The sequence below is a fragment of the Aulostomus chinensis genome, chromosome 10 (genome assembly GCF_037954235.1).
Source record: "Aulostomus chinensis isolate RoL2024-O1b breed Wild chromosome 10, RoL_Achi_v1.0, whole genome shotgun sequence".
In the NCBI taxonomy this organism is placed as follows: domain Eukaryota; kingdom Metazoa; phylum Chordata; class Actinopteri; order Syngnathiformes; family Aulostomidae; genus Aulostomus; species Aulostomus chinensis.
Window position 1 is genome coordinate 326,944 of NC_141329.1, and position 15,000 is coordinate 341,943.

Consider the following 15,000-nt stretch of genomic DNA (forward strand, 5'->3'; position numbering starts at 1 on the left):
GGTACCAGGAACACACCTCTGCAGATCAGTGCCTTGGTTCTGAGTCTGGGCTACTTTATTTTTGACATGGCTTGGTGTGTCTACTTCCGCACGGAGGGACCCGTCATGCTGGCCCACCACACCATGAGCATCCTGGGAATCCTGCTGACCCTGTGGCTTGGCGAGTCGGGCATCGAGTCTTGCGCGGTTCTCTTTGGCAGCGAAATCACCAACCCCCTCCTCCAGGCACGCTGGTTCCTCAAACAGACTGGATGTTACGGGACGCTGCTGGGAGACGTGGTGGACGTCCTGTTTGTGCTGCTGTTTGTGGTGATGCGAGTGTTCGTGGGAGGCACAATGCTGTACTATGAGCTGGTCTCGCCCAGACCCAGATTCTTCATTAAGTGTGGGGGTGTGGCCATGTATGCTCTCTCTTGGGTCTTCATGGTGGACATTGTTCGCTTTGCCATTCGGAAGAGCAAGACATGGCACAAGAGGGACCAGCAGGAGACGGTAGCAGCTAACGGGCACGAGGGGAAGACGGACTGATTGGACGTCTGTCTCTAAAGGAAACTTAGGCTGTATCTGATTAAGTTGTGCTCTCTGGACACACATTGGGAAATAGTTTCAAAGTCTGTGTGTGTGTGTGTGTGTGTGTGTGTGTGTGTGTGTGTGTGTGTGTGTGTGAGTGAGTGTGTGTGTGTGTGTGTGTGTGTGAGTGAGTGAGAGAACAATAAAGGCCGAACGAGTGAGAACATGTTTGCCGCTCCAAACAGAAGCCTCGACGCAGCAGTGACCTGTGGCCCACTGGTGGTGGTGTGGCTCACTGTTAGGAAGCTCCATTTACGACATGGAGGTCCTGTGGGGGCGCATACTTTGTTTATGTGTGACCAGAGTTGGAGCTCCGCTCAGGGAGACAACAGAAGTGGCTTTGGTTCATGTTGTAGGTTGTTGATAGTCCTTCTCTCACCTCATCCTTAGAACCTGCACTGAAGATCTCATTCAACCCTCCGTATTCAGGTCTGCAGATCCGCTCAGCTACAGGATGGAGAACATGACTTGCTTCAAATGTTGGCTGGAATGGATCAGGCTTTTAGTTCTGATGGTTTTGGGTTGTCGTTCATTGTTGAAGAGTCTGATGTTGTGAGTTGGTTCTTGTCACCGCGGCAGTCAGACACTCCAGCTCCGTATTCACACTCTTTGTGTCCATCGGTCCCAGGTTTTGATGAGTCTTTTAAATGATATTAAATAGACTGGAAACTCTAATGACATTCTGACTCAGTGGGATCTTTTGATACAGCTGTTGGTTTTCTGGCTCCTAAAACATTTGATACAGTAACCCACGTACAACAAGTGCTAAACAATTTATTTTCTGTCAGTAAAATTGTGTTGTGATGATGTCATCTTAAGGAAACATTTTACATTCACTTGAGAATAAAATCACGTTTTCCTTTCAAAGAAATTTTTAAGGAAAGCATTCCGACTCAATACTTCAAAGTCCCAGGAAAATTGTTGGATTCCTACTGGAGAGATCTTGGAGGCAAACCCATCCAGCCTGTTAGCATGAATCCAGTTTTATTTTTGTGTTGTGTTTGAAGCATTGGACACTGATGTACAAGTCACAAAGACACAAGTGGAGTTGACCTGAGCAGACGGACGCCCGACACCCAGAGCTGCCGTCTCTTCACACCAAAACTGTATTTGGAAAGAAGGAAATGCAGTTTTTCTCCTCAGGTGTGAAAAATTCTGTTTCATGTTTCTAAACTGTTGTGATTAAAATAAATGTTTTCCTTTTTGGATCCAAATGATGGAGATAGTTTCTGCCTGTATTCTGCAAGTGTGTTGATGTGTACTTTTTGTGTTATATACCTGTTAATACTGTAGTATTTATTGCAGCCATTTTGTCTAGACACAACTCACTTAAACATCATGTGATGAGCGCGCAGACGCCTTGCTACTGAGGCAGGAGTGAGTCCAACCACCAGTTCAGTGGCACCAGCTAGTCTTCAGTATGTGTTTCACCTGTGTTGCTTCCTCCCAGGTCCATCGACTGTGTCCTCACGTCCTCAGCTACCTGAATATTCTGCCCTTCTGTTCTTACCCTGCAGCACAAACACGAGAGAACCATCGTTACTTTTTGTTTCATGACTTCAGTTCACCATGGAGCTTTTTTTTAATCCCTGCATGAAATGAAATAAAAAGTCCGGTGCGTTGTTGTTGTTTTAATTCCTCTGAATACTTCATGAACAACAAATCATAAACGAGTCATGTTTGCATTAAAAACTCAAATTTCTCAGCCAAGACGGATGAAACCTCTCGTGTCCACAGGGTGGCGCTGTATCCGTTTTGTCAGCGGCCAGAGAGGAAGCCTACGTCACTGGCGGTCCTCACACGAGCTGCTGCTGATCTTTGCAGGAGTTTCAAACCTGATCGGGACCACAAAGATCGGCGCAGCTTCGAAAATCGGGAAAGATGCTCGAGAAAACGGGACTGCGGTTCAGATCAGGTCCAGGAGTCGGAGAATTCACCTCGCTCGTGCTCATCGGAACCAATCACGGACTAAACTGTTTCAGACCGAATCATTGTGCCCCGGTCCACTGCCACTGACCTCACCTGGACCACATTCATGACGTCACAATGAGCCGTGCATCACCTTGTCAGCTTGTCCCAACCACAGACTGCTGTGTAGATGAGCAGCTCCACGCGGCGGACAACTGATGAAGGTCGCGGTCACAGACTCCTGCCCGCGGGCGCTTCCAAGGACAGAACCAGAACCAGAACCTGGTGACAGTCACAGGATCCCAGTTGTTTTTAGTGTCGTGTTGTGTGTCAGACGCCAGGAGGGTTACAGGTTAAAACACTTCCAACTGTTCCCGGGCTGCAGCGCCTCATCATCATCATTACACCGATCTTCCTGCCAGACTCAGCTATGACGTCACTAAAGGCCACCGTCACTAAAGTCTTCTGTCAGTTGTTATAAATCTGATAAATGTGTCTGAGCTGATTTACACGGGCCGACTCGCCGGATTATCCCGTTTTTCTTCGTCTGCTGATCATAACCGCGCTCACCGCAGACCGGCTGTGCCCGTCAGGTCCCGCACCAACACGTCGTCGGGTCAGTTGGTTCCGAGGGTGCTGGTGGCCGCGCGGAGTCTGAGAGGAGGATCCTCCTGGTGGATCGAGCAGAAGCCGCTGAGCTCTGCCGCGTCCCGGCGGAAGTGGTTAGAGGAGCGCTGAGTGGCGGCTAGCTAGCTAGCGAGGGCGTTGCTAGCGGCACCGAGCGGGTTTTGGTTTCTTTCCTCGACTTCTCTGCTCCCACCGACCGCCGCCGCCGGAGGAAAACCGCGCGTTAGGGCTTCTGTGGAAGTTGCGAGGGCCTTGGGGTTTGTTTCGGTTGTTTACCGAGCACCGGGGCACTTTTCTCCGTTAGCTCGCTGCCGCTAGCCTGATTCCATCCACGGGAATTCTGCCGAGAAGCGACTGAACTGTGGAAACATGGAGTCAAGGAGCGTCGCGCGCTGCTAACCGACTCCTCGGGACTTTCTGTCCTCCGGGAGACTCTCAGACGGGCGGAGACTCGACGGTTGCTGCTTGGTGAAAGAGGCGCGACTCCGTGTAGTTTGAGTTCCGAGCGAAGTTTTGTAGCCGGGAGCCGAAGTGTTAGCTGGGGCCGAGCCGCCGAGCCCGCTCCGGGACGGATTCACCCACGACCCGCGTGCGTGAGGCTCGGTCCTCCGCCCGGTCCGCGTTAGCTCGTTAGTAGTCGGTATCGAGCGGCCGCCCCGGTCCCCGGCGAATCGTCCCCGCCGCCACAGATAGCAGGAGCACCAAGTGAGACCGGAGGAATTCCAGCATCTTCACCGAGGCCACCGAGCCAGGGTGGAGGCACACGGACGCGGCCGAGCTGAGGCTCCGCGGCGGGTCAAGAGCCACCCGGCTAGAAAACTGGGATGAATGCCCTTAATTACCGGGACAGGATTTAATGTGTCGGTGCCGAGGCCTCGGCTCGTTTGAAGGTCTGGGCTGTAGAATCCAGATCTGACCAAAGTAGACCGATAGCTCGGATTCGGTACTTTGTTGCCACCTCACGTGCCCCCACCTTCGGCTCGCGTGGTCCACCGGGACTTTATCCCCGCGATCCTCGGCTGCGGAGGACGGTACGGGAGACGGACGGACCCGGAGACGGCGGTACCGGAGGAGGACACTGCGAACCGCCTCGTCACTCTGGAAAATGTTAATTGGATGTAAATTGCAGGAAATCTAGAACCGGAAGCCCAATGAGTGACACACAGCCCAGCTTCACTGACAGGTACCGTTCACCTTCTTGATGTCATACTGAACCGGTCGACACGGGCTTCGCATGCAGGTGACGTCATAGCGGTGAAGTGCGTTGTAACAACTGTGATTACTCAAGAGGGAAAAAGTGCTGCTTGTTCCGGGAGTGGAGGCCTGCTGTGGGCTCTGTTCGCTCGCTGCACGGCTACCTGTGAGCCCTCGAAAGCGGCCCCCATTACTACGAGCCAGACCTGAACTCCAGGTAACCATCCGAGGCAGCTTAATCAGCAGCTCGGCCAAGGCTGCAGGGTGATCCAGCACCTCTCGACACCAGGGTGTCGCAGCCAGGCAAGGGGGCGGCTGAGGAACAGGTCCTGTGTCATCAGTACTCTTTGCATCTTTACAGGATCTGGTACCTCTGTGGTGTGGAACCTGGAACATGCAGAGGTGTCTGGTCTCTGGCAGTGGAACTGAGGAGGGATGCTGTTGCATCATGTCGAGTCTTCTCACTTGAACCCCATGTAACTAGATTCACTGTACGGGTTTGGATAGGAGGTATCCTTGGGGCCATGGTGCCGGTCTTGGGGGGGGGGGGGTATTTACAGTGCTATTATATTTTCCAGTGGTGCTGCTGCTGCAGTTGCTCGGTGCACTATTGCCACCTTAATCAGCATGCTGCGAAAGTCTGTTCAACCACATCAGCAGAAATGACACTTAATGCAGATCTATTCTGACTGGCTCTATTAGCAGCAGATCTATTCTGACTGGCTCTATTAGCAGCAGATCTATTCTGACTGGCTCTATTAGCAGCAGATCTATTCTGACTGGATCTATTAGCAGCAGATCTATTCTGACTGGCTCTATTAGCAGCAGATCTATTCTGACTGGCTCTATTAGCAGCAGATCTATTCTGACTGGCTCTATTAGCAGCAGATCTATTCTGACTGGATCTATTAGCAGCAGATCTATTCTGACTGGATCTATTAGCAGCAGATCTATTCTGACTGGATCTATTAGCAGCAGATCTATTCTGACTGGATCTATTAGCAGCAGATCTATTCTGACTGGCTCTATTAGCAGCAGATCTATTCTGACCGGATCTATTAGCAGCAGATCTATTCTGACCGGATCTATTAGCAGCAGCTCTATTCTGACTGGATCTATTAGCAGCAGATCTATTCTGACCGGATCTATTAGCAGCAGATCTATTTGGGCCGGCTCTATTAGCAGCAGATCTATTCTTACTGGATCTATTAGCAGCAGATCTATTTGGGCCGGCTCTATTAGCTGCAGATCTATTCTGACTGGATCTATTAGCAGCAGATCCATTTGGAGCGGCTCTAGTCAGACCAGATCTATTCAGACCGGCTCTAGTCAGACCAGATCTAGTCAGACCAGATCTTCGCTGGGATGGAAATCAGAGTGTGAAGCTGAGGTGCTACGTGACAGGGCTGCTAGGTTGTTGCGTACTTGCTTCTCTCTGACGTGACACTGCCTGTGAGCTGTGATGAAGGGTCTATGGCTGTAGTGGGGATACGTGGACGAGGAGGGAGGGCGCTCGCTCATATCCTCCACCCTGATGCAGGCCAGGGTGGAGGCTGCAGAGGTCCCCTCCAAATCGTCAAAGAGCCAGCCAGCAATGGCAGATACCAGCCACTATTCCATAATGAATAAATACATTTATTGATAATTGGTGCTGTCAGTCTCCTCTTCACGCCTGGAGGAAATCTGGTTTTACCCAGCTGCTCCCTCCTTGCATGCGGGGTGTTGTGTATTTTGTTTTGCTCAGTTTGCTGTGGTGGGAGGGTTTCTGGTGGGCATCTGACATCTATTGGGGATGGGCCACTAGTCGGTGGGTCAGTTTAGTGTGCTGTTAGCGCTTTGTCATAGAGTTCTGCTGATCTCCACGTTTTTCCCACCCACCCTGAGGCCCTCCCGGGAAGTGGTGCTGGTGACATCACTAATAGTAAACAATAGCATTCAGTGGGAGTGCACTGGTGGTCCTGTGTGCTCCTCCCAGGTCCATGGGTGGAGGTCAGGTACATTCAGGGACGCTGGTTGGAGTAATTCTTCACTGCCGGACTCAAACTTTAATAGTTCATCTCTTTGGCTTGTAAATTAAAAAGGATTTCCTGGTAACAAGGATTTCATGACTTGTTCAGGTCTGGTCACGTTGATCTTGATCCCAGCTAAAGTCCAGAAACCCTAGACCTCTGGGTGTAGAGAACTAGCCAGCAGAATAAAGCAGCATCAGAGTGGTGTTGCTGCAAGCAGTACATGCTTGACATTTGAACCAGGGAATCTTCTGATTGTCATCTTGAATATTATTGCAGTAACGTACACAGTATCATATCGTGAAGGAGCAGCAACTGCATGGCTCTGCACTTGATATTTACCTGACTGCAGTGTATTTCCTTTAGATGAATATGTTCATATTGCCGGCAGCTCAGACGGCTGGCGGGATTGTTCCTCTGTGGTAATGTTCTACTCCATCTTGTCAGCGCTGATGCAGGGGAAGCTGTGTCAGCTGTTCTTAATTGCACATTAAATTTAGTATCCAGAACTCATTTAGAGCACTTATCTGGATCTCTGCAAGCAGTGGAGAAACACTGACGAGTCAAGACTAAATTAGGAAATTAATTACTGATTATTTGAGATCTAAATGTTGAGAAAACGCATAGAGTTGTATTAAAGTAGGGCAGTCCAACAAGGCACTGTACAAGTGCATACATCACATGGGAAACAAGCACAGGAAGTTGCTGAGTAAGAGATAGCTCAGGGGAAGTGTCATTGATGATATGATGATGATGATTTAACAGTCCTTGCCTATATATTCCGAATACTTTATCGCTTCCAATCCATTGCGATGGAGAGTATGTGACTTTTAAAGATGAGGTTGTTTTCTGAGTGGAGTAATTCCAAATCAGCATCGTCTGAATAATCTCTTGCTGTCACACAGCTGAGGCGCTAATAGCTCCAGGCCTTCCCTCTGTTCGTCGCAGAAATTATTTGGGTCACTGCAAGCTCCTAAATATCAAAAGGTTGAAAGGCTACTTGAGCAGTCAAGTTATTTCAGGGTCATTCTTGTTTCAAGTGAGACAAAGCCAGTAAAACACATGTTTATAGAGCACATCATTAGTGAAGCAAACAGCAGCCAGAGAATAGCAATGCAGTGGTGCTAACTCTGTAGATCAGTGGAGAAGGACACAGGCCTCTCAGTTAACCCAACCAATTTTAGGCTGCATGGTACTAAACTGAAGACTCTATATTTGGACTTTTGATGACCTCATTTATAATGACAACAGTTCTGTTGCATTTTCAAGCGAAGCATTGGCTGCAGCAAAACATGCCCCGCTACTTCTTCCACAACAAATGGCAATGCAGCCTTGCAGAGCACCAGAGACTCTGAAACAGCCTAAAAAGTGTAAGAGAAAGTTGTGCAAGGGCAATCAAATACAAGACAATGAATTAATGGAGAAGAAGATTCGGTGAGATGAGAAATCTAACCAACCTGACTGAGCAGGAAAGAACTAGAAAAGCACAGAGTGCATTTTTCTTGGCCAATTCTGACTTTGTGTGTGTGTGACTGGCCAATACCAAATTCAGCCAAGTCTGGTAGTCTGTCTGAGAAGTATATCTGACAGAATATAAACATGTACAAATTAACCTTTTTTTAAAGGAGCCTTTCATTTTTACAACTAAAAAGAAATACTCTTACAGTATCCCCCTAATTGCATTAGTTACTGCATCATTTCTGACTTAAATAACCATAAAAACTGTAAGTCAATAGTGGCTTCCCTAAACAGAAATGAGTAGCTGGACATTGGCTGTGTCTGATAATGCATTAGTTCGCCCAACGGGCAGGGGTGCGTCAGCCTCCTGCTGCATGCCAACTTGGTTAGCTTGCTCAGATTCTGCTGAGTTGGTTGTTGTCCCGAGTGACGTTTTTCTTGCAGGTGACATGCAGTCGGGCAAAAATCCTAGATTAAGGATGTGGCTTGTTTTCTTAGATATGCGATGGAATATGCAGGATGTTTTATGTGATGAAATTGTGGGAATTGCAAAAATCACAGGAACTTGCAAAAACTGCAGTTCGATGAATAAGAGAGAGTGCTTTCCCAACACTGTGTTGTCACTTGGCTACGACCTTAATGCAAAGAGTCATTTCTAATTTCTCCCTATGACAAGTTAAGCGTACTGCATCACAGGAAGAGCTGGGAATCATTAAGTCCCCGTCTTGCTTTATTTCAGACCTCAATAAACACACGGCTCAAACTTACAAAACCTTGAGGAGTCAAACAAATTTCAAGCTTATTTTTGTTGGCAAATGAGACTGATTTGCGGACTTAATTATGTCTTCTTCGCGGGGTTGCAGCTTTCCGATGATGTCACTTCACAACGTTCCCAAGGCAACAGGAGGAAAATGGCTGCTCTTGTGTGAAGTCAAAGCAACATTTTTTAACTTACTACAAAGATATGTGACTTTTTTGCAACAAAAATGTGGGGATTATTAAATCAAGCAAACATTGCATATTTTAGGCATTTTGCATGGAAATTGGTGATTTATGCGCTGAAAGTCTTTGGAAAAAAATGCAACCCCCGCATAAATGTGTGGACTTTTGCTGATTATGTGTTGTATTATGTGATCGCATAATAGGGTTTTTCTGGAGGGTCTGATTTATTTGTGAAGCTGACGGCACTGTCTTACATTTCCTTCTGCAAGAGTTGTCCTGTACTCTGCCACGTATCAGAACCATCAAACGTACCGCTTCCTCTCAAAAATAGAATTCATGGTTGGAATGAGCGGTAATAATCAAGTGGTTTCATTCTGCTGATGCTGACTGTCCTCAAGGCCACACTTGTTTCAGTGTTGTGTTATTGTGCCAGTTACACTTAGCTGTGACAAATTTTGTACAGTTTTGTTGAATTTGTTTTTGTTGTTGATGGTATGGTCACATTTTGAAGAAGGTGGAAGAGTTGCAAGAGAACGGTGTTATAGTTGTGAGTGAAAAGGGGCTCTTGTATCAAATTTTTGAAATTATGGCTCGGACTTTCTTTATTGGATCCCATGAACTGGCCTGGAAGCTTCAGGAGCTTCAGCAGACTTGGCTCACAGCTGAATGTCACTTTGGCAGACATATGCCAGCTCCCACCATATTCTCTTCATTCTGGTCAGGTCTCGTGTCACTTGGTTACACGCACACTCAATTGTGCCCATCTTTCATTTAGTTTTCAAACAATCACTTATTCTCCCATTATTACCACAATTTATTATCCATTGAGCTTGATACTTATGAAAGGTTGACATCACCAAAGTGATAAGCCGTTCCATGGTTTAGCCTGGGTCTCCTTTTGTTGTTAAGGATATTGAATGTTTTGTTGTTTAGTCAAAGCTGGCTAGAAAGAGGAAGGAGAAAGTGTGAGAAGAAAGAAAGAAAGGCGATGCCCCAGGCTCGGTAGGGTAGCATGGTGGGTGGAGTTGAAGCATTAGCTGGGGCTCTTCTGTGCTTGGGGAGTCGGGGTCCATCACCCAGCGCCGTGATGCTGATGATGGTGGACACCCTCTAAATACAGTCTTCCCCTGTTAGGTAAGACAGCTTCAGGGCCAAGACATTACTTTCACTCCTCAAAAGACAGGATTATTACAGAAGAAGAAAGGGGGACAAGGGAAGAGTCATAAATGTCTTGTAGCCATGATTGCGGCTGGTGTCCAGCTAGCAACAGCATTTTTTGAAGCTGTGATATTTTGCAGACTGGCTCAAGATGTTGGATGGTGGTGATTTATGTTTTAATCACAGTAAGAAAATTCTACTATTAAAGTCTTCATATCACTCTTCACGGGTTTGTCAACTTGTGCACTGTACAAACAGTATATGTCTGTCTGGTCCAGTAGAATGTTAGAAAGCAGCTCCTTGGCTGTGCTGGCTGGATGAGATTCATACAGACATGGCTGGCTGAGACTGCCAACCCTCTCAGGAACCTGTCAGGTTTCACATCAGTGACATCGCTGCATTAAAAACTACATCATGAAATGGTAAAAAAAAATGAAGCTGACTTAAATGTGGAAACTAATCTTCGACTGATTAAACCAGCACCACCTCAATTGCACAACTGAATGTGAACGTGCATGATGGGATAACACAATATCTTTAGAAAGCATAGCTTTGATTATCACACCTACGCAGTTGAGACCCAACTACACATTTCCATATCCCCAGATCCTCTCAGCTCTTATACATTCTACCATTTCCTGCTGCTGAATGAGGCCCAGAAAGAGATGATAGTATTTGGAGTTGTCTGTATACCTTCAGAGCAAGAACCAGGTCAAACACCTTGAGGGTATCTCTGACTCTGATCTCTGCTTTGAAGTCCACACTAGAAACGTTACCTAACTGTCCTTTTATTTTCTTGGAGACACTGCTAAGTTTGGATGGTTTCTGTCTTTGGATAACACAGAAAACAAATGCATCCTTGTATTCCCGATTGCAGTACCCTGCTCTGTGGCTGACGACCACAGCCCTGAGTACCAATGAGACGAGACGAGTCAAAGGTGGTTCTGCTATGAGTATTGGAGAAATTACAGACTAGTACAGATGTGAGGTCCTATTTGCCATTCTGGATTCATAAGGTGATGAGATGAAGATCGCTCCTCTCATAACTCAAAACACACACACGCACACAGGCCTGCTATAGGCAACAGCAGGAGAAGAACGAAGCGCAGGTTACACTAATAGGGTCAAGACTGACAATGCTCATTGCCACAAATGCTACAGATCTTTTGCACTGTAATAAACAAGCAATCTTTTAAAACTTAATTTTATTTATTTACCTGTAACCATGACTGATGGGTTAAGTAAAAGTCACCTGACACTACACAAAATCGTCAGTAACAGTTGCTGATTCTTTTAATTAGAGCAGCGAGCTGCGATGAGCATTTGTGCTGCCTAGCCTAAAGCAGCAGCGTTTGCAAGAATGAAGGCTGGATTTCTCACCTGCTCATGTTCTTTTGGAAGCAAATGGATGTGGGACGCAGAATACTGCAGGATGTTTAGCGAATACAATAATGTACCTTATTTGTGACTGTGGTTAAACAACTAACAGTAGATGTTGTTCTAGTACTCTTAAGTTACCTCTATCTAAGAATGGAAGTGACAGTGGAGTGTCTGTTGCTCAGAGTCTCTGGAAGCTCCACACAGCTGTGTGACTTGACAATGGCATCAGTATTACATCGACATGGCTACATCCTTAAAAAGTCCTACTCGTGGTTTTAATCTCTGCAAAGGAGGTGAACAGGGTTGCCTGTCCACAGGATTATGCAAGAACTACAAGGTATATTTTTCTGAATATTGGTGGCAGGCTGCTAAGGAGGAAGCCGTTACGCTAGGAATTGCTGGTCAGATATGTGTGTTTTTTTTAACCAAACACTTGACTGACATTTCTGTGAATGGGGCTACTGTTACTGCTCAGACACGTTTTTTTTGCTTATGTGCTAGTTTATGATTCCTGCCTCCTATGTTCATCATAGTGGTCACATCTGAGAGATCTGAAATTTTACTAGCGGAGAGCCAAGTGCACTTCTGTTTTAATGGGAAAAAAAGTCATCATAATTAAACAGACATTAATTATGTCTATTTTGACAGTGCTTGTTTTGCCAGATTACTCTTTTTTCACGCTGTCTTTTGGTTGTTGGCAGTATATTTGGCTACAGATCCTACATGGAGATTGTCACATCAATAACGACTGATTGCTTGATACCTGGGTCTCTGGGAACTGGGATGCTTCATTGGGCTGTGTTCTGTGGATACCCCAGCTGCATTTGGATGAAGATTATACTTGTTCAGGTTTCAGCGTCTCAATCACCATCACTCTCTAAGGTCTGTTGCAAAGCTGGAGTCATGTTGACCTGATGACATTACTGACTGAATGTCATCAAACTGCTTTGATAGCAGACTGGCAGGAGAGGAAAAGGAAGGTGAGGAGGAGAAAAGGCAGAGATGTCTTGTTATAATTACGCATTCTCTCAGAGGTTTTTGTGGCCACAGTTTTGTGGTTCTTTTGATATCACAATGAAGCTAGTGCCTTCAGCTGGTATATTGGGCAGCGGGGGTGAGATATTATTGTCCAACAGGAAGTTACCATGTCAGGGATGAGGTATTGTTGTTGTCCAACAGGAAGTTACCATGTCAGGGAAGAGGTACGGTCGTTGTCCTACAGGAAGTTACCATGATAGGGATGAGGTGTTGTTGTCGTCCAACAGGAAGTTACCATGATAGGGATGAGGTGTTGTTGTCGTCCAACAGGAAGTTACCATGATAGGGATGAGGTGTTATAGTCATCCAACAGGAAGTTACCATGTAAGGGATGAGGTGTTGTTGTCGTCCAACAGGAAGTTACCATGATAGGGATGAGGTGTTGTTGTCGTCCAACAGGAAGTTACCATGATAGGGATGAGGTATTATAGTCATCCAACAGGAAGTTACCATGTAAGGGATGATGTATTGTTTTCGTCCCAACAGGAAGTTACCATGATAAGGATGAGGTGTTATAGTCATCCAACAGGAAGTTACCATGTAAAGGATGAGGTATTGTTGTTGTCCAACCGGAAGTTACCATGTAAGGGATGAGGTATTGTTGTCGTCCAACAGGAAGTTACCATGATAGGGATGAGGTGTTGTTTTCGTCCAACAGGAAGTTACCATGTTAGGGATGAGGTGGGTTTTTTTTTTGGTCCAACAGAAAGTTACCATGATAGGGATGAGGTGTTGTTTTCGTCCAACAGGAAGTTGCTATGATAGGGATGAGGTGTTGTTGTCGTCCAACAGGAAGTTACCATGATAGGGATGAGGTGTTATAGTCATCCAACAGGAAGTTACCATGTAAGGGATGATGTATTGTTTTCGTCCCAACAGGAAGTTACCATGATAAGGATGAGGTGTTATAGTCATCCAACAGGAAGTTACCATGTAAAGGATGAGGTATTGTTGTTGTCCAACCGGAAGTTACCATGTAAGGGATGAGGTATTGTTGTCGTCCAACAGGAAGTTACCATGATAGGGATGAGGTGTTGTTTTCGTCCAACAGGAAGTTACCATGTTAGGGATGAGGTGGGTTTTTTTTTTGGTCCAACAGAAAGTTACCATGATAGAGATGAGGTGTTGTTGTCGTCCAACAGGAAGTTACCATGATAGGGATGAGGTGTTGTTGTCGTCCAACAGGAAGTTACCATGATAGGGATGAGGTGTTATAGTCATCCAACAGGAAGTTACCATGTAAGGGATGATGTATTGTTTTCGTCCCAACAGGAAGTTACCATGATAAGGATGAGGTGTTATAGTCATCCAACAGGAAGTTACCATGTAAAGGATGAGGTATTGTTGTTGTCCAACCGGAAGTTACCATGTAAGGGATGAGGTATTGTTGTCGTCCAACAGGAAGTTACCATGATAGGGATGAGGTGTTGTTTTCGTCCAACAGGAAGTTACCATGTTAGGGATGAGGTGGGGTTTTTTTTTGGTCCAACAGAAAGTTACCATGATAGGGATGAGGTGTTGTTTTCGTCCAACAGGAAGTTGCTATGATAGGGATGAGGTGTTGTTGTCGTCCAACAGGAAGTTACCATAATAGGGATGAGGTATTGTTGTTGTCCAACAGGAAGTTACCATGTCAGGGATGAGGTTTTTTTTTTTTTTGGATCCAACATGAAGTTACCATGATAGAGATGAGGTGTTGTTGTCGTCCAACAGGAAGTTACCATGATAGGGATGAGGTGTTGTTGTCGTCCAACAAGAAGTTACCATGATAGGGAGGAGGTTTTGTTTTCATCCAACAGGAAGTTGCTATGATAGGAATGAGGTGTTTTCGTCCAACAGGAAGTTACCATGATAGGGAAGAGGTATTGTTGTTGCCCAACAGGAAGTTACCATGATAGGGATGAGGTGTTGTTGTCATCCAACAGGAAGTTACCATGATAGGGATGAGGTGTTGTTGTTATCCAACATGAAGTTACCATGATAGGGATGAGGTGTTGTTGTCATCCAACAGGAAGTTACCATTATAGGGATGAGGTGTTGTCATCCAACAGGAAGTTACCATGATAGGGATGAGGTGTTGTTTTCGTCCAACAGGAAGTTACCATGATAGGAATGAGGTATTGTTGCTGTCCAACAGGAAGTTACCGTGTCAGGGAAGTGGTACGGTCGTGTCCAAAAGGAAGTTACCATGATAGGGATCAGGTGTTGTTTTCGTCCAACAGGAGGTTACCATGATAGGGATGAGGTGTTGTTTTCGTCCAACAGGAAGTTACCATGATAGGGATGAGGTATTGTTTTCGTCCTACAGGAAGTTGCTATGATAGGGATCAGGTGGTGTTGTTGTCCAACAGGAAGTTACCATGTCAGGGATGAGGTATTGTTGTTGTCCAACAGGGCGTTACCGTGTCAGGGAAGAGGTACGGTCGTTGTCCAACAGGAAGTTACCATGTCAGGGATGAGGTGTTGTTTTCGTCCAACAGGAAGTTACCATGTCAGGGATGAGGTGTATTTGTTCTTCAACATTAAGTTATCAGTTGTTAGCAGTACAAAGGTAACATTATCTTAAGATGGAATTACACCATAGATGCACACCACTTTTAGCTGTTGTTTCAGGTGATGTTTCATCTCAACAAAAACCTCTAAATATTTGTTTTGGCAGGAATTAGCAATCGCTGGACTCAAAGACTCAAAAATTACTTTGAAGTATCGTACTGTG

General features: G+C 46.0%; 2 protein-coding genes and 1 long non-coding RNA gene across 10 annotated transcripts in view; 2 read left to right on the plus strand and 1 right to left on the minus strand.

The window, feature by feature from the left end:
- Positions 1–709, plus strand: part of tlcd5a (TLC domain containing 5a) — a 3,488-nt gene extending 2,779 nt beyond the window's left edge. For all 4 annotated transcript variants that reach the window (XM_086215334.1, XM_086215332.1, XM_086215331.1 and 1 more), the window contains exon 3: positions 2–709. In XM_086215334.1, coding sequence (XP_086071460.1) covers positions 2–528 — 527 coding nt within the window. In that variant the 3' untranslated portion in view covers positions 529–709. The remainder of the gene's footprint in view (position 1) is intronic.
- Positions 710–1,532: 823 nt separating this feature from the next.
- On the minus strand, positions 1,533–4,320 carry LOC147253977 (uncharacterized). 2 transcript variants are annotated; one of them, XR_015118094.1, is made up of 3 exons: positions 3,049–4,320; positions 2,633–2,760; positions 1,533–2,081 (listed from the first exon to the last, which is right to left on the minus strand). It is a non-coding gene; the product is annotated as an uncharacterized LOC147253977 (long non-coding RNA). The 2 variants fall into 2 exon arrangements; XR_015118093.1 differs by having other exon boundaries at positions 2,633–4,320.
- The window catches only part of arhgef12a (Rho guanine nucleotide exchange factor (GEF) 12a), a 38,461-nt gene continuing 25,866 nt past the window's right edge, over positions 2,406–15,000 (plus strand). For 3 of the 4 annotated variants that reach the window (XM_086215327.1, XM_086215326.1, XM_086215329.1), the window contains exon 1: positions 2,407–4,288. In XM_086215327.1, the coding sequence (XP_086071453.1) occupies positions 4,257–4,288 (32 nt within the window). In that variant the 5' untranslated portion in view covers positions 2,407–4,256. Of the gene's footprint in view, positions 4,289–15,000 lie in introns of all 4 variants that reach the window. The other variant, XM_086215328.1, reaches the window with a different exon arrangement.